We start from the raw sequence: 22566 nt of genomic DNA, 5'->3' as shown, positions 1-22566 counted from the left end.
TCTCCTTCCTGACTGCCCTGCATGTGAGTTGAGGGAGTGCGGCACCGGCACCCAGTGGTGCAGCACCGGTGGCCCCAGGCGGGCGCAGGCTGGGGAGCTGCCCTGGCCCATGGCCTTGGGGCGAGCTCTGGGTGGGTGGTGTGCTCGTCCCCACCGAGCCACAGAGCCCTGTCCTGCAGCAGCCCGGTCCCCAGCTGTGGGTGTGTGGCGCTCATCATGGTGTGGGCCTGGCCCCGGCACACGCGTGCCTTGGGCCGGTGCTTGGGCACCCTTGGCCCCCACCTGAGAGTGCCAGAGCTTCCCAGCTGCTCCCCCAGGGGCCATTCCCCCAGGCCTGCACTGTGGCCACCCTGTGAGTCCCCTCCACAGCTAGCCCTGTTCCTCACAGGTGAGTGAGCAGTTTGCCCGCTACCTTGATGTGCAGATCCAGGAGCTCCGCAGGGCAGCACAGGGCAGCACAGGGCCACTGGAGCGGCTGCAGCAGTTCTTGGAGCCCTTTGTCGTCTTCAGTGGCCTGGAGCTTGCCCACAGCTTTGAGCACTTCTACAGGTGAGGGTGCTGTGTCTCCGTGGAACCAGGGCCTGGTGCAGGGTGGCGTGGCATGGTGGGGGAGCCTGGCCCAGTGTGGCAGTGGTGCTCCCGCTTTGCTTTTCCCGGCTCTGGTGTGTGGAGGACCCGTGGGTGCTGCCAGTCTGCAGAGGCACATTCCCTGCACACACATTCCCAGAATGTGTGTGCTGCCAGGCCTGTGTGGCATGGGGTGAGGCCGGGGCTGTGTCTGTCTCCTGGCGGGTGGCTGATGACCACAGGGCCGGGGCCCACCCCTGACCTAATGCTGGCAGGCACTGCTGACCTAATGCTGTGGCAGGCACTACCTGGGGGACCGGCTCCTGACGCAAGGGCCGTCTTGGCTGGAAGGAGGCATCGTGGAGCAGATTGGGCTGTGCTTCCCCAGCCGCTTTCCCCAAAATATGCTGAGCAACTTGGCTGAGTCAGAGGAGCTCCAGCGGCAGTTCTGCCTCTTCCAGCTGCAGGAGCAGGATAAGCGGCTGCTGGAGCTGGACATGGGCCTGGATGAGGTGAGAGGGTGGGGTGGGGAGGTTGGAGACCACCGGCATTCCTCATGGGGATCCTGGAGCCTGAGCTGAGCCACCCTCATGTCCCCATGCCCAGGTGCTGGAGACAGCCTCGGTGGCAGATGTGCCAGAGGTGAAGGTGCTGGCCCTGTCCCCGCGCTGCTGGCCTGTTTCCCCACTCTGTTACATGGATAACCCTGGGAGGTTTTTCTCGGCAACGCTGAGCTCCCCCCTGGATGAGTTTGCTGACTTCTGCCAGCAGAGTGAGTGCTGTGGCAGTGGGTGTGCGTGTGAGTCTTGCCGGAGCCCAGACCCTCCCCAGCAGCTCAGCCAGAAGTGGTGGCGTGCTGGCGTGGGCTGGGAGTGCTGGTCAGGGCTGGTCCCTGGCCCTTGTGCTGACACTGTCCCTGGCAGGCCAGAGCCAGCTGGGCTGGGAGTGCACGAAGCCCCGGCGATTGCAGTGGACGTGGCTGGGCCATGCTGAGCTGCAGTTTGGAGACTGTGTCCTCCACGTGTCCACGCTACAGATGTACATCCTGCTGTGCTTCAACAGTGCTGAGGTAGGAGCTGGGGCCACAGTGGGGGGAGGGAGGCAGTGGCTGCCAGAGCCTGGCAGGGCTGTGTCCTCCCTTCCCTTCCAGTGGGGTCTCCAGCAGCGTTTGGGGCACAGGACACCCTTGTTTAGCTGGGCCTGCAGCCAGTAGGTCTTGGCCAGCCATTCACCTCCCATGCCCTGCTGCAGGAGGTGGCTGTGGAGGCCCTGCTGCAGGCTACAGGGCTCCCTGCTGACCTGGTGCACCACGCGCTGACACCGCTGACCCACGGCCAGGGCGTCCTGGTGCGGAGCTGCACACTGGGAGGTGAATGTGGGGCTGGGGCACCCCTGGGGAGGTGCTGCTCTGAGCCCTGAGTAGGTGTTGGGGTTTGGGGTGCACAAACTCGTACGGCAAGTGAGTGGGCTGGGGTGGGTCTGTCTGGTGGTTCTGGGGGTGCGAGTCTGTGTGCCAGGTTGGAGCCATTAGGCCAGGTGTAGGGTTGGGAGTGGTGTGTGGGGCTGGGGCTTGGGGCCATGCTTGGGGTGCGGGTCAGTGTGGATGGTTGTGTCTTGGGTCTGTGTGTGGGTTGGGGACAGGGATGGGGTTGTGTGCGTGGCTGTTGCTTGAGGCCACGTGTGGGGGACAGGGCTGTGGCGGCCAACTGTGGGGGCAGCAGGAGGAGGCCCAGGTTGGGTCCAGCAGCCACACGTGTGTCCTGGGGCTCCTTCAAGGCCCTGCTGGAGGCTTGGTTGACCCTGGGTTGGGTGCTGGCTCCAGGTGCACTGCAGCTGAACCAGGTAGCCCTGGCCCAGGCCTCTGGCCACCACCTGAGGCTGCTGCCTCAGCAGAGGTACCTGCGGACAGAGAGGGCCGAGGTGAGCGCCCTGGAAAGGAAGAGGAACGTCCTCTGCTGCCTCATCACCCGCATCCTCAAGGTGGAGAAGCAGCTCCACGTCGACAACCTGGTGTTCAGGGTACGAAGGTCCTGGGGGGCAGAGAGGGGCTGCATGGGTGCTGTGGCACACTGCAGTGTGGGGCTCCCTTGCTGCCATAGGTGATTGATGCCTGTCAAAAGGGTGAACTGGGGCCAGGTGTGCAGTTTCTGAGCTTCTGCTGCCACAGCGTGGACGTGCTGTCCTGTGTCCTGTACCTGTTGAACCAGGGCTATCTCCGGCGCCAGGAGGGGAGGCCTCATGTCTTGGAATACATCTCTGCTGAACCTATGACACCTCTTGGGGGCCAGGCACAGATGACTTTCCAGTGCAGGCCACCACAGGCATCTCCAGATGAGGACAGCATAGACAGCCTGCATTGGTAGGGAGGCATGTCACCAGGTGTGGAGGGGTGTGCATCTCCACCCTGTATGAACATGACACATTTTTCCATGTCAGGTTGAATTCTGGCATAGGCAGGGCAGAAGAATATCTTATGGCAATGCTGCAGGTGCCAATGGGGCACACGCTTAGTCCAGAGGAGGCAAAGCTGCTCATGAACCAGACAGTACAGCAGGTCCAGGACACTCTGAGCATATCGGATGACGTTGCTCGGCACCTCCTCATGCACTGTCGGTGGAATGTGGATTTCCTGATCCAGTGCTATGTGGAGAACCGTGATGCTCTGCTCATCTCCTCGGGGCTGCAAGTGCAGGATGTCCAGCCTCCTCCGAGCCCTGGAACCCACTGCCCAGTCTGTGTGAACCAGCTGTGTCCCACTGAGAAGCCACCAACCCTCTGCTGCATGCACTACTGCTGCAAGGTGAAGGTCCTGGGGTCTTTGATTCCTGTGACTTGCTGGGGAATTGCTGCTGCCTTCTTGGAGCAGCTGTTCTTTGTCTGAAGATGTTATCAGAGATTTTCAGAGCTGATACATTCTCTTTTCTCAGCTCCCTTTTTTGTTGTGATTCTTCAGCTCCTGATTTGTCTGTACCCACTTTTGTGCTTTTGAGTACTTACCCATGGGTTTGTTACTTACCCAGGGGTTTTGTGCACCCTCTGCTGGGTGGGGAAGGCTTCCAGGATCACACGACCCTGTTTAGGTCTCATCTCCTCTTTTCTGCCTTCACAGCCCTGTTGGAGTGAATATCTCATGACTCGCATTGAACAGAACATGGTTGTCAACTGCACCTGTCCCATATCCGAGTGCTGTGCACAGCCAACCACAGCCTTCATTTACTCCATTGTGTCCTCTGAGGAGATCATAGCGAAGGTGAAGTAGGAGAGGTGGTTGCTTTGTGTCTAAGCTCTGTTTCATTTTGGTCAGCACTATCAAATAATCTTGCTGCTGCTTTTCCCCTTCCTGTTACTAACTCTGGCACTGTGATAATTGAGGCCAACCAGATTTCTGCCCAGTGGTGTCTGTTATCTCTGATTATGACCAATACCAGCTATTCAAGAAAGCATAATATCAACAAAAGAGCACAGTGGTATTTCCTCTAAATATGTCTCCTGCAAATAATGTTTCAGGTGCATCATTAGTTCAGGCCCAGGTGAAAGCTGTGGTAGCAGCTCATGACAAGTATCCTCTACTGGTGTGCTGGAAGCAATTGTAAAATCTAGGACAAAGGAAAACATGAGCAATTTCATTCTATTGCTGCATTGATGACCTCTATGTTGTTTCTCTTCCATCAGTCTCTGGCTTTGAGCACCTCAGGTTTTTGTGAAGATGGCAGAAATTACCACATCAGACTTAATCTTCACTAAGTGTGTGTGGGTCTACAGACATTTCTAAACCAGGCTTCCTAGTTACCTTAGTCCTTGGTCAGCAGGGAACAGCAGCAGCTGCTTGTTCTGAGGCAGAAGCTACTTTTTCTCTCTATTCTTTCAGTTTTTAGTTATTAGAGCTGAATGCCTTCCCCACCTAATGGCAGAGCTGTAGCTGTCACATGACAGACTATTTCTGTTAACTGCTGGACAGAACAGTCTTGTCTGTTTTCCACTGTTCTGTTGTTTGACAGGTCTCCACTTCCTTTGCTTCTCAAAAAATATTCTCTTCTTCCAACTTCTTACTGTCATTATGATCCTGTATGAACAGTCATAAGGAGAAATGAACAGTAGTCATGAAGGCTTGTCTATCTTATAGTTTCTCTTTCAGCTTGCAAGCTGGCAACCAAAATGAGCAAGGCTACAGAAAAGCATTGGTTTAGATGTATCATTTTTTTTTGTTTTTTTGTAAGAAGTGCTCAAAGAATTAGTGGATCTATCTGGACAGTTAGTCCTTACTGCCTTTGCAAATCCCTTAGTCACACCTGTCTGAGAGCAGGTTTAATAGCCTGTTGCTGTGTTTTTTTAATAAAAAGAAATAATTATTGAACATAAATTGCAGCTAATTTTAACAAGTTACTTTGATGCTCTCACTGAAATATTATGTTTTCCTTTGCTCAGTAAGTGGTATGGCTGGAGTGTTAATGTCTTGTGCAGAGACAGTCATAGAATAATTTAGATTGCAATAATCTGTGGAAATCTCTAGTCCAATCCTGTTTTCAAAATAACTAGATTATTGTGTGAAGATCTAATGCTGAAGTTAAAACATATTGCTCCAAGTTCAACAAAAGGAAATGCCGAGTCCTGCTCCTGGTGTAGTATAACCCAATGCAACAGGATATGCTGGGGGTCAACCATCTGGAAAACATCTCTGCAGGAATAAGAAAAAGGATCACAGTGGACACCAAATTAAACATAAGCCAGCATTGTGCCCTCATGGCTAAGAAGGTCCACTAGTGTTTTAGGTTGATGTCGGAAGAGCAGTGACAGCAGGCTGAGGAAGGTGATCCTGTACCCAGTGCTGATGAGACAACATCTGGAGTACTGTGGCCCTTTCTGGGCTCACCAGGACAAGACAGACATGGACATACTGGGAAGAATCCAGCAAAAGGGCACAAAGATGAATTAGGTTTTGGTGCACCTCTTGAAGTAGCTGGGAGAGGTGGATTGGTTTAGACTGGTGAAGAGGAGGCTCAGGAGTGGATCTTATCAACATGTGTAAATTCACAAATGAGATTAAGGAGCCAGATTCTTCTTCATGATGTCCAGTGAAAGGATAAGAGGCAGTGGGCACTAAGTTATATACAAGGAATTCCATTTAAACGTAAGAATACTGTTTTTTGGGTTGTTGAGGTTTTTTTTAATAGTAAGGGTAATGAAATGTTAGACCAGGTTGGGCAGAGACGTTTGTAGTCTCTATCCTTGGGTATATTCAAAACCCAATTGAACATGGTCTTGAGCAATCCTACTTTGAGCTGGAGGGGTTGGACTAGTTTTTATTTCCAGAAATGCCTTCCAACCTCAGCAATTCTGTGAAATGAAACAGCCTCCAGATATGACATGTGGGAATGGGGAAATTTACACAAAGGGAATGAAAGAATAAACTAATTGAGTGCTGTTTTGTTGTGAGCAGTTTAGTGAAATGTATAGCCCAGAGGCTCCAGACCCTGCTTGTAAGGCCTAACTATGCAGCTTCTCTGCCTTAAATCTCCTTACTGGCTTCTTATTACAGTATGAAAAAGCCCTCCTCAGACGCTATGTTGAGTGTTGCTCCAACCTGACATGGTGCACCAACCCTCAGGGCTGTGATCAGATCCTCCTTAAGGATGGACTTGGTTATGGAGCAGCCTGTTCCAAGTGCTCCTGGATATCCTGCTTCAACTGCAACTTCCCAGAGGTGGGGCTGAGCTGAATCATGAGCAATACTGTTTTAGGTTTGGCATGCACCATTCTGCTTTTGTGTGGTTGACTGTCTCCCTTTCAGGCCCATTATCCTGCCAGCTGCAGCCACATGTCTCAGTGGGTAGATGATGATGGATACTATGAAGGAATGACAAGTGAAGCCCAAAGCAAACATCTGGCTAAGCTCATTTCGAAGCACTGCCCAAACTGCCAGGCTCAGATAGAGAAAAATGAGGGTTGCCTGCAGTGAGTATACATTTTTGCTTGCTACTGGAGACAGGAGAGGGCAAAACCACTTAGGTCCACTGTGCTTTGCTTTTTTTTTTCTTTTTTTTTTTTTTGACAATTACTCAATTGTTATAGCAGGTCTGGTTTACAGTTTTAGGAGAATGAGTGATTGCTTTTAATTCCTAGAAAAGCAAAATGTTCCCCAACATTCAGAGTTAAATCTGTTGATGGCTCCGTGATAGAACTGATTTTGCAATACCTTGTACTCTTGTCTGCTCTCAGAATCCACTATAGCCATACAGAAGTAAAAGGGGGAGTGGATAGCTCAGCACCATTTTTTCTTTCATGCTCACCTATTCCTGTAACTTAAAGCAATTTTCTTTTGACTGTTTTGAATCAGCTTGGATCTCTGGCAGCTTTTTACATGATAGGGGAATTACCTCCAGCTTTGAAGCTAGGGCTTAGGAGTTGCCATTTGTTTCTCTCTTGCACTGGCACAGCCCTTAATGCCCAGCTGTGATTTGTCCCCACATGTGATGTGTGACCTTAGGGCTGTGCAGTGCCTTTCTGCATTGTGTGGAGTGCTACATGCATGAGGGAAGGGTGAGGTGCTCATGTGGATCTTGCTTCAAACTGTGGAATGCTTAGTCACCCTTTAAGTACTTGATAAGCTACTGTGAGATCATGCTATCAGTTTACCCATCTCATTTTTGGAGACACTGACTGGTTTTAAGCATCATCTGATTTTAGGAAAGGCTTTAAAAAAATATACTGGGTGAATGGGACTGACTGCGTGGCACACTCCAGTGCTGTGATGTAGGAGCACTGGAAGGAACTGTCTGCAAGTGGCTCTTAGGTCTGAGTGATTTCTGTTGTTCTTTTCCTACCATTTAGTATGACATGTGCAAAGTGTAGTCATGGCTTCTGTTGGCGTTGCCTCAAGCCCTGGAGACCGAATCATAAGGATTATTACAACTGCTCTGCTATGGTGAGTGGTTTGCTGTATCCCCGCGGTTCATGCCTGTGTTCAGAAGCACCCAGCCTCTCAGAGAGAGGGTGAGGATCTCCACTTCGGTCCTTTATTCTGGACTTTTGTGCTTGCCAGTAATACTAACAGCATTGCCAAAGTCTCTGTGTGTGACAGCCGTTTCCAGGCAGCCCTAGTACTTCAGAGAAATTGCTACAGGTTACTTTTACCTTTCCTTTCAGGTTAGTAAAGCAGCTTGGCAGGAGAAGCGTTTTCAGGATTACAATGAGAGATGCACCTTTCATCATCACGCAAGGGTAAGGCCTCCTTCCTTTGCAGATGCTGTTGTTGCCTTAGCCCTAGGGGTCAAGATAGCTTCTGTTATGTCTCAGTGTCTTCTCTGCTGAGAAGTAGGCTTCAGGTCCACGTTGGGATGCCTGACCATTTCACCCTTGCTCTGACATAAGGGGTAGTCCTTGGCCTGCTTTCTTCTACCAAGTCTGTTGAGGAAACTGAGCACCTGACTTGAGGCGTTCACAGACTCAAAGTGATGCAGTAGTTGGAAGCAATGGTGATTGAAGGCAGAATTCTGCCTAGAGCTGAGGTAGTATAAAAGGTCGAAGTGATGGCACAGTGACAGAGATGTCATAGTTGGATGCATTAAATGCTCTGCTGCTGTCTGCATCTTCTGGGATGGCACTTCAGGATGCTTAGCAATTACCTGTGTGGAAGGTGCTGTTTTTTTAATCTTGTAGAGCTTGACACTGACATTGGCTTTTTTTTTTCCCTCCTTTGGTTATTGCAGGAATTTGCCACGAGTCTGAGGAACAGTATTTCTTCCATCAGAGAGATGCCAAAAATTAGGAACTTGACCTTTGTTCTTGATGCCTGCAAAGTGCTAGAACAGGCACGAAAGGTAAGGCTGGATAACAGTCCTGCTGAGGTTTAGACCTAATTGTATTAGTGTGTTTTATGCCTTTCTTAAAGCGAGGAGACATGAGGAGACACGAACCTTGACGTACTCCAAACAAGGGGAGACAGGAAAAGCAGAAGGGGAAGGATAGCATCAGGACAGGGTCAGAGCTCATGTCTGCCTTTCCCTGCTCTCACTCAGATTTGGGCTCTGTTTGCAGTGTTCCTTACAGTCGGATCATAAGACAACTTAGCTCAAGTTGGCACCATGGAATCAACACAAGGGTCTATAGGGTTTTTATATACTGGGTTTGGTCCATTCCAATTTGAAATGCCCTGGTGAAGATACTTACCTTTTGAAAGCTCTCCTGATGCTGTGTTTCAGTTAGGAAGTTCCTCTTGATGTTCATGTTATGATTTTTCTTTCTTAACTCCATTTCATGATATTTTGGAAGCCTGAGTTAATTACTGTATGCCCTGATAGCCACTGGAAGTGTGCAGTAAGCTTGTGACAGCTTAGGCCTGTAATGCCTACTGTCCTCTGAAACATAGTCAGGAGGTGGGAATTGTCTTTGCATATACACCTTGTTTTTGCACTCAGGCTTGATTTTTGAGAGAGGCATGTGGAAGAATGATGCCTGACCCTATATTGTCTTTTCAGTACGGTAGCCCCTGTGTTTTCCGGGATACATACCACTTTTGCTTGTTGCTGCTGCTGAATTTTCTGGCCCATTTCTTTAAATGGAAACAGTGATCTTGCTTCCTGCTGGGTGCCTAGATTGCTTTAGGGGTCATTCATTCATAATAGGAGTTTGACACTTGTTGAAACCCCTTTATCGTGGGCTCTTGGTGCTCTATAGTACCATGCCTGCTTCCCTTTGTGCTCCATTCCCTCAGTTCATTGCCACTTGAGTTCAGCCTGGGCTGCCCAGCAATGCCTAGGTTGTGTGTGCTGGTGGTTTTGACTTGTTTGACACTTGTTATGCATTTACAGTCTGTGTTTTCATGATGGTTTGCAGGTGGGAACAATCAGTTCTTTCAGACTTCAATATAAAATAATTGCACATTCATTTCCAATCCTGTGAGTAGCTCTAGGTAGCCTGGCACTGCTGTCACTTGGCATAATGGGTCACTGGGCTATGGCCACACACCAGAAGTGCCACCAGGCTTCTTTCAGCCACTGATAGCAATGAGGTCTGGAAGGGTTTGATACTGCTCACTTCTTGCCCACTCTGAAGCTGGAGGAGGGTGCTTAACAGCATGATCTGTACTGTTCCAGGTGCTGGCTTACTCCTGTGTGTACAGCTACTATAACCAGGACACTGAGAGCATGGATATTGTGGAACAGCAGGCTGAGAGCCTAGAGCTGCTCACTAATGCTCTGCAGATCCTTCTGGGTAAGTCCTGCAGCCTCTTTAAAGTAGTGACTAGTGTTCCAAACTGTATAGTTCAAAGAGCAGCAGCTCTGTAGTGGGACAATAGCGTACACACCAGCACCTAGCTGGCCTCTCACTTCTCCCAGCCCATTTTTGCCTTCTTGATGTAATTTCTGAGAAGTCCACTGGCAGAATTTGGCTGCCAATGGAGATTAATGCAGTAAAGAGCAACATGTTCCGTTCTGCAATGTGCCGTATATGCACAGGAGATCTAAGTAGCCGTGACTGGCTTCATAGTCAGAGCCAAAGACTTGGTCTCTGCTTAAGAGTGTGTGATGCAACATGACTTTGTTGGTCTTCAATTGCAGAGGAGACCCTGCTGCAGTACCAGGACCTGGCCTCCTCTCTTCAGCTTCTGAAAGCAGAGCATTTCAGTGCTGGTTTGGAGTTGGTACGCCAGATCAAGGAGCGTCTCTTTGCAATTCTCTGGCACTCCACACAGGTGAAGTTCACATGCCTGATAGTGGCTTATCTTGCTCTGGTCTAATTTGATTGTGGGCAAGACAAGGGGCTTGGTCAGCTGCGGGGTTAGACTCTAAGGGTTGTGTGTGTAGGGAAGGGGTTTGCAGCACAAAATACACCCCAAATTGCATATTGTCTCTCTCTCTCTCTTCTGATTGTTCTTTCATGCTAGCAGGATTTCCATGTTGGGCTCCAGTCTTCAGGAGATCCTGGTCAGAGAAAGTTGAAACTCGCAAATGTGCCTACTTCAGCCCTTGCCTATACAGGGTGAGTTTTCTTAGCTGGATAAAAAGTGGATAAGTGCAGACAAAAAGCAGGTGAGCAGAGTTTTCTCCTGTGCTCACTGACATACAAAAGAGTGAATGACAGATACTAATTACTTGCATCTTCTTTTGTGGTTTGAGGTAACAATTTAAGTGACAGTGGTGTAAGGAAACCAGCAAAACCTCTATAGTAGGGCGCTATGGTGTTGGGTTGTGGTTGCTTCTCACAGCTGGGGCTCTGCTCTGATGCTCTCCTTCTCAACAGGCAAAAACGTACCATCTTGTGTGACTCCCCCAACACAGATGAAGGTGGCAAAGAGGTTGAAGATGAGGAGTATGATCCACAGTGGCAGGAAGACTATGATGACGATGATGACCTTGATGAAGACAACTTTCTGATTGATAATGAATCAGATTGTGATTCCTACTTTGATGATGATGATAGCTATCATAGCTAGAAGACACCATAGAAGTGGTCTGCCACCCAGCCTGCCAGCCTGGACCTCTGCCTCTACTCTGTTTCAACCAGTTTGTGTTAGTGTTTTTCCTCAAAGGCAGGGAGGAGCTCTCAAGCGGAACAAAGCATTTCCTCTGGGAGGCTAATTGCTCAGTGACTCTTCTTTAATATGCAAAACCATTGCTCTGGGCAGCTAGTCTGTGTTCCTGTGGCCACGTCTCTCAGAAAGATATCTCCTTGCCTTTTTTCCTTGTCTTCAGTTCTGCCTATAGGTATTTGAGTTAGAAAGTCACAGTCCACCTGCAAAGTTAGGACTACTTGCCACCTGTTAAAGGGCTGCTCATTGTCCTTAGATGTGCTCTTCCCAAGGTCTGAGCACAGGTGAGTGTGGCATGTATCCTAGCATGGCACTGTTTAGAAATGGCCAGTGTCTAGAAATGCTGTAGAGTGATGCATTTACACTCAAGTCAAAGCCTTGCATCTGGAGCTGGTGGGATTCCCTCCAGAGCCACAGATGGATGTGGTTCAGTTCCTCTAGTTGAGAGGGGCAGCATTTTTGCTGTTGGAGTTTTCTTCTCTGCTGTGAAGCAGGAAGGGCTACGAGTGACACAAGTTTGCAGGACTGTTTAAGTGTATAAACATATGTTATATATATATATATATATGCAGAGATTGTTCAGATAATACTTTATCTTTGCAAAAAAAAAAAGAAAACCCTGAGGAACAAGGGTTGAAAAAAGTTCTGTTTAAAAAAAGAAACAGTTTTCTTCTAGCACAAGCCTCCTTGTTGTCTGTGGGGAACATGAATGGGGAGGGAGAGTAGGATATCCTCAAGTGAGGAGGATGTGACCTTGATGTGCTCATCCCAGGAGTTATTTGTGAAATTGATGTGGGTTTGGAATCCTCACCCAGGGCACACAGTCTGCCCTATAAAGTGCCTTTTCCTTCCTGGGCAGTTCAGGGAACATAAAGAGGTATGGGGAGGGATGGAAAGAGGATGGCGGACCAGACCACACAGGGTGATGGGGCTGAGGGTGATGGGGCTGGTGTTTCTGGGAGCAAGTGCAAGACAAGACTGCCTGCGTGTTGATGAAGGTGGTAACATCTGGTGCCCAGCAGAAGGCAGATGTGGAACTGCTATCGGGCTTGAGGGGTGATTTGGAGGTTTGTAGGATTGTTTTGGAGATACAGGGCTCTTAAGGCTTGGGTATCATCTGGGAGGGCTCTGGGGTTCTTACGGGATGCTGGGCAGGGACCAACTGCCAGGACAGACCAGGAGAGAGGACTAATTTTTCCACTCCCCTGCACCCCCTAGCTCCTAATCCTGCAGTCTCTCATGGTAGAAGTCCCAACCCTGCTGCCCATATGTGGCAAGTGGGTTCCCTGTGACACCTCTTTGGGCCCTCTTCTCAGGGGCACTGAGGGGGAGAGACGTGATGGGGATGCCCAGACAGCCTCATCCCCAGTGTGACCACTTGTTCCTTGCAGGAACGACCTGAATTTCCCAGGTTGTTGGGGGGACAGAGCAGAATGTCCTAGATGCCGAAGTTGCTTATGTGGAGATTCATGCCTTGAGTTCTTCATTCACTGTTTCCTGGATGCCTACTTAAAACCCAAAAGGTCAGAAGGATTGTGTCTCTGCTCTCATGGACAATATTTGTACTGAAAGTCAAGATCAAACCTTGCTGTTCTGCTCTGCAGGAGGTTTCTGTCCTCCCTTAGCTTGTAGGACACCTGTGTTATGGTTTGACAGGGGTACTGTCCCAGTCAAACTACCTACCTGACACTGGAGCTGGTCGTGCCAGGCACTTGGCATCAGAAGTGAGAGCCCTTTGGGACTCACTCACTCATAAACCTCACTGGGTAAGTGGTAAAAATTAGGAGTAGTATTTCACTGGCAACTGGTCTGAGTTGCACAACTGTGGGGGCCTCCCACCTCTGAAGTTTCTTCACAGTGTCAGACTAGAGTTGTGATCAACAGGGGCTTATTTCCCTGCTGATTTTTGACAAGCCTGTTCCCTATGTTTCTTTCTCAGCATAGTAAGTAGGGACAGTGAGAGTCTCATTCATCCATGAACATCACTAATTGAATGATGAAGCATTTGCCTGTTTATTAATCACAAAAATGGCATATTTCTCATGCAGGCTAAGTAAGGGAGCCTGTCCATCCAGGTAAGGTTGGTTGATTTTGTTGACAGATAACATTATGCGGCATGATTGCCAAGTTCTCTTTTATTTCCTGCCTGCTATCCCTTCTACCTCCATTACTTCTGATGAACATCCATTTCCCCAGATCATGACAACCTGTAAACAAAATTTATTTACAATCAAATGACTTTGCATATAAAATGCAAAGGTAGGTACAATATCTACAGACATGCTACATCCCTACTTTCTTCTTTCACATTCCTTTCTTCTTTTACATTCCTCCTTTCCTTTCCCTCCCCCCTTACTTCCCTCTATCCTCACTGTACATCTGTCCTTCCTCCCCTCTGTTCTTCCTTTCATCCATCCTTCTGTCTATCCTTTCATGTCCGTCCTTTATTACTCTCTACTTCCTACCTCCTCCTTTCACTATTGACCTCTGTCCTTACTTTATATACTTACACACTTAAATTCCCCCTTTTTCCTGCCTTTTTGACTTTCTGCTTTCCTCTATTCCTCCTTGCCCACTTCTCCACCTTCTTGACTTCTTAATTCCTATCTTCCTTCTTCTTTTGCTACTTTCCTCAATACCTCCTTCTTTCCTTCTTGCCTGCCTCCCTGCCTGCCTTCATTCCTTTTTACCTGCCTTTCTTTTACCTTTCTTTCTTCTTTCATTCCATCATCTTCCCCCGGCCTTTCCCCCTCCCTCTCTCCCACCCTCATTTTTTTCTTCCCTGTTATTTCCCAATTTTCCCTTGCCTCCCTTTTTTTCTTCCTCCCTGCTTCATTCTCCCCTCCTTCTTCCCCTCACTTAGGTCTCCCAGGTCCCAAGCCTCCTTGCAGAGTCTGTAGGAGTGTAACAGTACCCACAGTAGCGGGAGGCAGAATTAGGGGCCATTCAGGTCCATTAGACATGCATTAAGTCTTTGCCAAAGGAATGGCCATCCTGGTAGGGTGAGCTTTAAGCTGGGAAAGGTGGGGGGAAGGGGGAAGTTATAGTGACCACCCATCCAGAAAAATAAGGCTTAAGAAGGGATACCTCCAGAAAGCCAAAGATGTGACTATAGGGCATCCTCTTGCACCTCTACACTCCAATCCCTCTGTAAGGTGCCTGTATATACCAATGCCTGCAGTATGGGGAACGAGCAGGAGGAACTAGAGCTCCCTGTGCAGTCTCAGAGCTTTGCTCTTACTGCATAATGGGACATGGCATGGAAGGCTATAGAATACACAGTTTTGGGTTACACCCATTCAGTGTTGAACTGGTCCTAGCTGTTCTAACTAGGACACCAGCCTTCTCAGATAAGTTTTAATGTATTCCTTTTTACCTAAAAAGGTTTCTTTTCTCTGAAAAGGGGCTTTCCCTTTATCCCAATTGGCTGCAAGCCATTCCCTGTCAAAGGCGATGGATCTTTCTTTGTTCTTAGCCCAAGAAGAAAAGGAATCTCATGTACAAAATGGCCATAAAAGATTTAATTTTTAAGAATTTTCTCATTTCCCTTATTCCGCCGAAAGAGACCCTGATACCCAAGTTCAGCTCTTGGAACTTGGATATCTTACAACTTCACAATAAGCCTATTTATAAAAAAACCCGTATTTTTATTTCTCATAGGAAGGTTTGCTATTTTTGCTGCTGCACAGGCAGGAGAGGGTGTTTGGGAATCAGGACTGTGTGTCCTCTCAGCACTGCAAGAGAGCCACCACAGCTGCACCACCACCGCCAGAGCCGCCACATCGGCACCACCACCACCGGAGCTGCCTGGGACCATGGCTGCTGCTTTCACCAGCTGCCACTACGCCAGAACCCACACCAGCATCTTGGCAGAATAAATACTTTTGGACAAAATAGGCTTCCAGGTTTTGTTTTGCCCCTGTTCCCCATTGTTTTTGTCTGCCCAGGGAAGGCGTTAAACTGGAGAAACTTGTTTACCGCATTACTTTCAGTTTTTTCCCAGGCCACATGGTGCACAGCAAAGGGAATGGGTGCCATTTTTGGTTTTGCCCTAGGGATGAGGGGCCAGACAACATTTTGCCTTTATTGGTTTTGTGGGTTGGCCATTTTTCTCTGTACTGTTGTTATTGGTAATTTTACCTCAGTAAAATTATGACTAACATTTTTAACTGGTTGCAGTCTTGTTTTCTTTGTTTTCCCCTTCCACTATCATACAGGGGTGGCTCGAGCAGTCTTAACTTTTCCTCCCTGGCATTTTAAAACCAGTACAGGGGTCCAAGAGAGCTGATCAATATTCAAGCACCATTTCCTCCAAGTCTCAAGAATGGGTCATCCCAATGAGGAAGAAATTGGACAAAAGGGGCAAGAGACATGCATAGACAACCAAGGAACTCCTGTGAATACTCAAATACAAGCAGGAGATATAGAGGACCTGGAAGCAGGGACAGGCCACTTAAAATAAATATAGGGATGTTGTCAGGGCATGTAGAAATGAGACCAGGAAGACCAATGCCCAACCGGAATTAAATCTGGCCAAGGATGTCAAGAACAACAAGAAGGGCTTCTTCAAATACATCAGTAACAAAAGGAAAACAAAGCCTAATGTAAGCCTGTTACTAAATGGAAGGGAAACTCTTGTGTCATAGGTTTACTTGTTCTAAAAAACCAGGTGGGGAAATTTTTTTTTCTTCTTTCCCCTGCATCATTGTAAAAGAGGGATGTTTGAACGAGGGAAGGGGAGGGTGGTTTTTGTCTGGGGTGATTCACACACAAAAGAACTGGCCGACAGGCCACATTCCAGGCTGATGGCCCTCAGAAGACTGTGGGGGGGAGGTGATGAGGTTTTTTTCCTCCTCTTGGGAAACAGCAGGCACTCCACTTTTGCCCTGACTCAGGGAACGTGTGTGTGGAGAGGTTCCGAGATTCATTTTGTTTTCGGCCAGGTCATCTGGCTGCTTCTGGCCCCAGTTCAGCTTCGTTCTCCCGCGCCCTGTTCTGCCCCCAGCCCGGACCTGCGGGGATTTCATCGGAGAGGTTTGGCCCTTCTGCGGAGGAACCTTTCGGGGAGAAGGTTGCCCCTTCCCTCCTCCGTTCCCATTTTTGGCAGCAGCTTGCGCCATCGACGAAGGGGGGGGAATCCCGGCTAGAGCCAGCCGCCGACAGCCTGCGTTCATGGGAAGAACCCCTCTTCCCCTTCTCGGTGTGGGGGAATCTCCATTTCGGCTCCTCCCGCGCTCCGGGGCCCTCACGCGGCGACCGCCAGAGCCCAACAGCGCCCCCTGCCGGCCACCAGGGAGCAACTGCAGCTCTGCTCCTCCAGTGATCCAACAGCGCCCCCTGCTGGCCCTGGTTAGAATTGCGCCAAAAGGCGGAAAGTATTTAAATGGTTTTCTGGAGGGAACTTTGGGTACAGGATTAGTGTTTAGTTGTTTTTGTTCTTTTGTTGTCCTGTCAATACACATATATCCTTTAATAAAGGGCTGTTATCTTTTCTTTCTCCATACTTCCTCAATTGGAGCCTCTTAATTTCGGATTTACAATTGCTTAGAGGGAGGAGCTTGGTCTTCCTCATAACTCATCTTCCTTAGCAAAACACTTCAGTCTCATTAAACGGAGACACCCTGAAACAGAGGATGCAGAGAAGGCAGAGTTATTGAACAGCTTCTCTGCACCAGTCTTCACTGACATGAGTACCCTTCAGGAATCTCCGACACAGAAGACCAGGATAAAGGAATGATGGAAGGAAGACTTTCCTTTGGTCAAGGAGGACTGGGGTAGAGATCACCTAGGCAAACTTGACATCCACAAGTCCATGGGCCCTGATGGGATGCATCCATGAATACTGAGAGCTGGTGCACACCATAGCAAGGCTGCACATGGTCATCTTTGAAAGGTCATGGAGATCAGGAGAGGACTAGGAGAGAGAGTCCTCAGGAGAGCTGCTGTCAGCCCAGTCTTCAAAATGGGCAAAAAGGAAGTCCCAGGGAACTACTGGCAGTCAGTCTTACCTCAATCCCTGGAAAGTCAGTGGAGCACCTCATCCTGCTATAAAGCCTAATACTAATATTGAGGTTATATTGAGTATGTGGGTTTTTCATTCTTTCATGGCTGGGCTTCGTGAACGAAGATTTGGGAAGGGCTCTACCCACGTTTGTTACAAGCGCATTGGTGGCTAAAAAGGCCAATATGACATAGGCACGACCAGTTGCAAAAGGCACAGCAGAAAGACTCCTTAGGTGGTATATTCTGCAAGGCACGATTCTTTCTGCGTTGCCTTTTCTCCTCAAGGGTGATCCTGCGTGCTTTCTCAAAAGAAGTAGCAGCGTTATAGATGGTATGTCTCCAGGCCTTCCAATTGGAGGCCAGAGTAGACCAGTTATGATGATCAATATGGCCAAGGCTGAGATGTTGTTTCAGGGAGTCCTTGTATCTTCTCTTTGGGGCTCCTCTCTTGTGGCAGCCAGTGGCAAGTTCACCATAAAGCAAGGTCTTAGGGAAGTGGTGGTCCTTCATCCTTGAGACGTGCCCTGCCCAACGCAGCTGTGTTCTCAGCAACATGGCCTCAATACTTGTGACAGCTGCTTGTTCTAGAACAGATGTATTGGTCACATAATCTGACCAGTGGATGTTTAGGATTGTTCGGAGACAGTGTTGATGGAAGCGTTCTAAGAGACGCAGGTGGTGGTGGTAGATGACCCATGATTCAGATCCGTAAAAGAGAGTAGACAGCACTATGGCTCTGTAAACACTGATCTTTTCGTTCTTTAGGCCATTATCATTGGTAGTTTTTGAACTTTGCATTTAGAGCGCAGAATATTGTGACAGTTATTAGGAAGTGTAAGTAGAAAGTTAGTTAGGGAGTGTTTAACAATTATGGCTCTTCAACCTAAGTGAGAATGCTTAAGATTTTTCAAATTTGTGTTTGACTTAGTCCAATTCAGTCTCCTAGGGCTGCTGAGGCAAGGATTATGGTGATTATATAGTTTTGAGTTGAGTGAGTTAGGAAGAGAATGGTGATGGGAGATGGGAAATTTAATTATGTTTGCTAGAATAATAGCTGTGATTAGGGATTAAGTACTTCTGGGAATCAGAAATGGAATAGGACTGGGACTAGTCTGATTGCAATTGCTGTTGTCAATAGGGGCAGGACGTTGGGTGGTTTAGTTGGCCAATGTCTCACTGGTTATGCTTCAAAAGGCGACTAATGACAAGGTGGCTGCTTGTACAAGGAATTATTTGATTACGGCTTCAATGGCTCGTGGGTGCTGGGATTTGAAGATGAGTGGAATGATAGCAAGGGTGTTAATTTCTATTCCTGCTCAAGCTATGATTCAGTCGTATGATTCAGTAAGATCAGGGAGGAGATTAATTTTGCATGTTACAGTTCTATCTTCACCTTACCATACTGATTCATGTTCAGGTACATATCCTTATGGAATGAGGCAGGCCTGCAGAGCAGATTGGTACACTGGTGCCTGTTCTATATTGAATCCTAATACTATCTGTAATTCACCTTCCAAAGAGGCTCCCTAACGAATAGTGTGATTCTGTTTGCTACTGGCTGTAATAATCAAAGGGGCCTACAAAATCTAGACCTTTTTGGGCTTGTATGTAATTAAGGACTTTTCATTCTTCTAATGTTAAGAAGGCTACAGCAATTAGAATTGAGATATCATGGGAATAGGGATATGATAGAATATTTAAGAGTAGAGGGTCAGGTCAAGAGTAGGTGTAGTGGGGAAAGAGGGGAGGTAGGGAGAGGATTTGAACCTCTGGATAAAAGGATTAAACCTTTTGCATTTGCTGAACTGTGGCATGCAAGCAGACCTTTTCTACAGCAGGGGATAGTATGGGTGCTCACTTGGTAGCTAAATTGAGTTTGTTAGTCAGAGGGAGACCTGCTTGTACTATTGGACTCACTTTTCTTGTCATTTTATAGAAGGAAAGGTTCATCACAGACAGAAACTGACCCGGATTGCTCTGGTCTGAACTGTCACATATAGGACTGTTAATGCTTGGATATGCAAATCCCTAAGAGCAGCTGCACCTTTAGGATGTCCTGATCCAACATCAAAGCTGTAAACTTCCTTGTCTGAATGGGCTCTTGGAAGAGATTGTGCTGTTCTCCCTGAGTGGCTTAGTCCATTGGTTGGCTCTACTGCTCTCTCTTGTTCATTAGTAGTACTTCAAGAGGTTGCTCTTCTTCAAGATGGATGGTGTTATTTTTTGAGAATTTCTTTTTCTCCAAGGTCACCCCAACCCAAAAATGCAGGCCAGCATTTCAGGGCAGAGAATCTGGTGAGCTTGAGCTTGTGTGTGATGACCACCAATTTCTAGATTCCACAGGTTCTTCTCATCCTCTCTATCTCTTTCTGCTTTTGCATGGAAAGGTCAAGCTCACTGAGGATCTGGAAGGGACAGAGTTAGGTTTAGGGCAGGCATAACCTTCAAGACTTGGTCAGCAGACTACATCATGGGGCAGGATGCCCAGGGACCAGATTATCACTGAGTGGCCACAGTAGCAGTGGAAGAGGATCCACTCCAGTAGGCTGTACTCCTGTCTTCCTACAGGATGCAGGCAGAGCTCATCAGGCAGATGCTGCCCACTCCCAGACCCTCACCTGGGCATCCCAGGGGATGCAGGGGCTGCACCAATGGCTGCGCACACACCTGCTGCCTTGTTGCCAGTGCCTCACTCTTGCTTCCAAACTTTAGGTTGTATAAGAAAGCCCCCAGTTCTGGAAGAGGGCAGTGGGAGCCCTAGAAAGGCTCAGCCAGTACGTGCAAGGAAAACACGCACAGGCCTACTCCTGCAGCCCCTTTTCCCTGCAGCCCCTTTTCCCCGCAGCCCCTACTCCTGCATTGGCCAAGAGAAAAATCCTAAGGGAGAAAAGGGGAGTAGAGCAGCCCAAGCTCTCTTGCACCTGCGAACGAAAACATCCACTGCATGGGTTTTGCAACCCCCCTCTTTGCCACCCTCCACAGGTGTTTGTTTTTGTCGGGCTGGCTCCCCCAGCACCAGTCCCAGCCAGATCCTGTTCCACAAAATACAACCCCACCACTGAAGGTGTGGGTGGGAAGGGGTCAGATGTAAACCCAGTGTAGGCATGTACCTTTCAGAGAGGCTCCTGAGGAGAGAAAGGGGAGGGGAGAAAATACTCTCCTGTCTCCCGAGATTCCCTTTCCTCCTTCACTAGCCATATTCCAACCAGGAAGCACAGGGAGCACAGAGCACTCAAATTGGAACCTTGCAGGAGCCCAGCTCTGCCTGCCCATTCTAGGAGTGGGGGAAGGGTAAGAATTTGGGCAGGGCTTGAGCTGAAATGGCATTTGGTTGCTTCTGATTTCTTTGCAGCTTTCGCAGTGGGGCAAGAACTTCATCCCTCCAAGCCACTCGCCTTTTGAATGCCCACACATTCAAACTGTATGGCTGGCACTACAGAGTCACTGAAGTGGCTGCTGCAGTTTGAAACAGGACCTCTTGTTGCATTTTTCGGGTTGCTTAACCTCCTCCCAGTGGCAATAAAGCAGGTAAGTAAGGATGCAAAAAGATTACCCAGGGGACCAAAAGCTTGGAAAAGGATGAAAGAACACTCCAACTACAAAAAAAAAAATTATTTTTTGACAGCAAATAAACACCCCTCCACCCCCTGCCCCACCAAATTTGCAATTTTCTGTAATGGGGAACTTGATCAGGTTTCTTCTTCTGCCAAAGACAGAGGAGCGGATGTATCACAGAATCATGGAATTGTTGAATGTATTGGTGGGAAAGGACCTTAAAGATCACATTCTTTCAACTCCCTGCTGTGGGCAGGACCAACTTTCACTAGACCAGGTTGTCCAGAGCTCCACCCAGACGGGCCTTGAATACTTTCAGGGATGGGGAACCCACAACTTCTCTGTGCAACCTTTTCCAGTGCTGCACCACCCTCTGTAAATGGTGGTGAGGCAGTAAAGTATTTCTTCCTAATACCTAAACTAAAGCTATTCTCTTTCAGTTTGAATCCATTCCCCCTTGTCCTTTTGCTGCATGTTCCTATAAAAAGTTCCTCTCCAGCTTTCTTATAGGCTCCCTCAGGTACTGGAAGGCCGTAATTAGGTCACCCCTAAGCTGTCTCTTTTCCAGACTGAGCAAACTCATTTCAGGTTTTCCTCATGAGAGAGGTGCTGCAGCATTCTAATAATTTTTTTTTCTACTCTGGATCTGCTACAACGGGTCAGTGCCCTTCCAGTGATGAGGACTCAAGAGCTCAATGGAGCACTCCAGGTGGAGTCTCACTAGAGCAGGGTAGATGGGCAGAGTCACCTCCCTCAACCTGCTGGACACACTGCTTTTGTTGCAGCCCAGGACACCAGCCCAGGCAAATATCAGACATCTGCTGGGAAATCTTGTGCTTTTATCTGCTTCTCTCCCAGCACACTCTCAGGGAGGTGGTTGTGACAGCAGAGCATGCAGGAGTCCTAGGAAAGCCTTATTTGCAATGCAAGGTTAAAACACACCAAGTTCAACTTAACATCCAGTGTTGTTTAGGGAAAGTGGAAACAGGTGGAAAAGATGAACATTTTTTATGACAATTTTCTATCCTGTGGGCTGATATATTTTTGTAGTTATACTGAGATTACATTGCCACAGCCACACTGATTTCCATGGAATAATTTCTTATTTGTATTCCAGTAATCAGGCCAAGAAGAATCAAATTTTCTGTTTAAACCATCTCTTCATTCAACTGTAGATTTTCATGCTCTCCTAGATGAGTTTTAGACTAACTGTACAGATGAGGATTGCTGAAGGTATGATGTCCTTCTTGATAATTTTCAGTTTTGCATTTCCACAGATTCAGTCTTATTCGCTGTTAAGACTTGCAGCTCCCATTTATTTTGGTGAGAATTAGGAATTTCTGGCCTAGCAAAGTTCCATTCCCTGAAGGCTGTGGTAAGCAGATATAAACACATGCAGAAATTGCTGTATGACTCCAATGTCCATCTTTTGTCTATAGTGTCAGTTTGCTTTCAGTTTCTTGACAAGATTAAAAAATCAGAAGTAGAAATGAGCATGAAATAGCTGTGGCAACATATAAACTGAGAAAGCAGTAGCATCTCCTAGTTTACAGAATGAGGAGTTTAACTGACCCATTCTCCATCCCTACGTTTTAAAACATCAGTTGCAAACCAGTGCAGATAGGAATCCTGTGTCTAATGCTAACCAGGGCAGGGAGAAGGCGAAAGAGCAGCTCTTCCCACACTGGTGTTTGCTTTTTCTTCTTAAAGATGTGCATGCAGTTCAACATTTGTTTTCAAAAGCTTACTGAGTGCATACCTATCTCCCGGCTGCTGGCCTGACAGGGAGTTACACGTGTGTGTCCTTGCAGAAGGCATGCTGTCAGCCATGGCACTCAAAGGTGATTTCTTAGTCTGAAGCCAAATTGGCTTCAAGCAGAAAAAGGAAACCCAAGTAACTTGACTATGGTGAG

General features: G+C 48.0%; 1 protein-coding gene across 1 annotated transcript in view; it reads left to right on the top strand.

Moving 5' to 3' along the window:
• CUL9 (cullin 9) overlaps window positions 1–11707 on the top strand; it is a 36291-nt gene extending 24584 nt beyond the window's left edge. Inside the window, exons 21-39 of the mRNA XM_017835338.1 lie at window positions 3–23; window positions 389–549; window positions 869–1079; window positions 1174–1339; window positions 1491–1636; window positions 1819–1936; window positions 2390–2586; window positions 2667–2926; window positions 3004–3367; window positions 3677–3817; window positions 6104–6268; window positions 6356–6519; window positions 7396–7489; window positions 7711–7785; window positions 8274–8384; window positions 9660–9777; window positions 10125–10258; window positions 10454–10545; window positions 10807–11707. Of these exons, the coding sequence (XP_017690827.1) occupies window positions 3–23; window positions 389–549; window positions 869–1079; window positions 1174–1339; window positions 1491–1636; window positions 1819–1936; window positions 2390–2586; window positions 2667–2926; window positions 3004–3367; window positions 3677–3817; window positions 6104–6268; window positions 6356–6519; window positions 7396–7489; window positions 7711–7785; window positions 8274–8384; window positions 9660–9777; window positions 10125–10258; window positions 10454–10545; window positions 10807–10999 (2931 nt within the window). The 3' untranslated portion in view covers window positions 11000–11707. The remainder of the gene's footprint in view (window positions 1–2; window positions 24–388; window positions 550–868; window positions 1080–1173; window positions 1340–1490; window positions 1637–1818; window positions 1937–2389; window positions 2587–2666; window positions 2927–3003; window positions 3368–3676; window positions 3818–6103; window positions 6269–6355; window positions 6520–7395; window positions 7490–7710; window positions 7786–8273; window positions 8385–9659; window positions 9778–10124; window positions 10259–10453; window positions 10546–10806) is intronic.
• The last annotated feature ends 10859 nt before the right edge of the window (window positions 11708–22566 follow it).

Source organism: Lepidothrix coronata, unplaced genomic scaffold (assembly GCF_001604755.1).
Source record: "Lepidothrix coronata isolate B3197 unplaced genomic scaffold, Lepidothrix_coronata-1.0 Scaffold255, whole genome shotgun sequence".
Classification (NCBI taxonomy): domain Eukaryota; kingdom Metazoa; phylum Chordata; class Aves; order Passeriformes; family Pipridae; genus Lepidothrix; species Lepidothrix coronata.
This window is presented reverse-complemented; position numbering and strand designations above follow the sequence as displayed.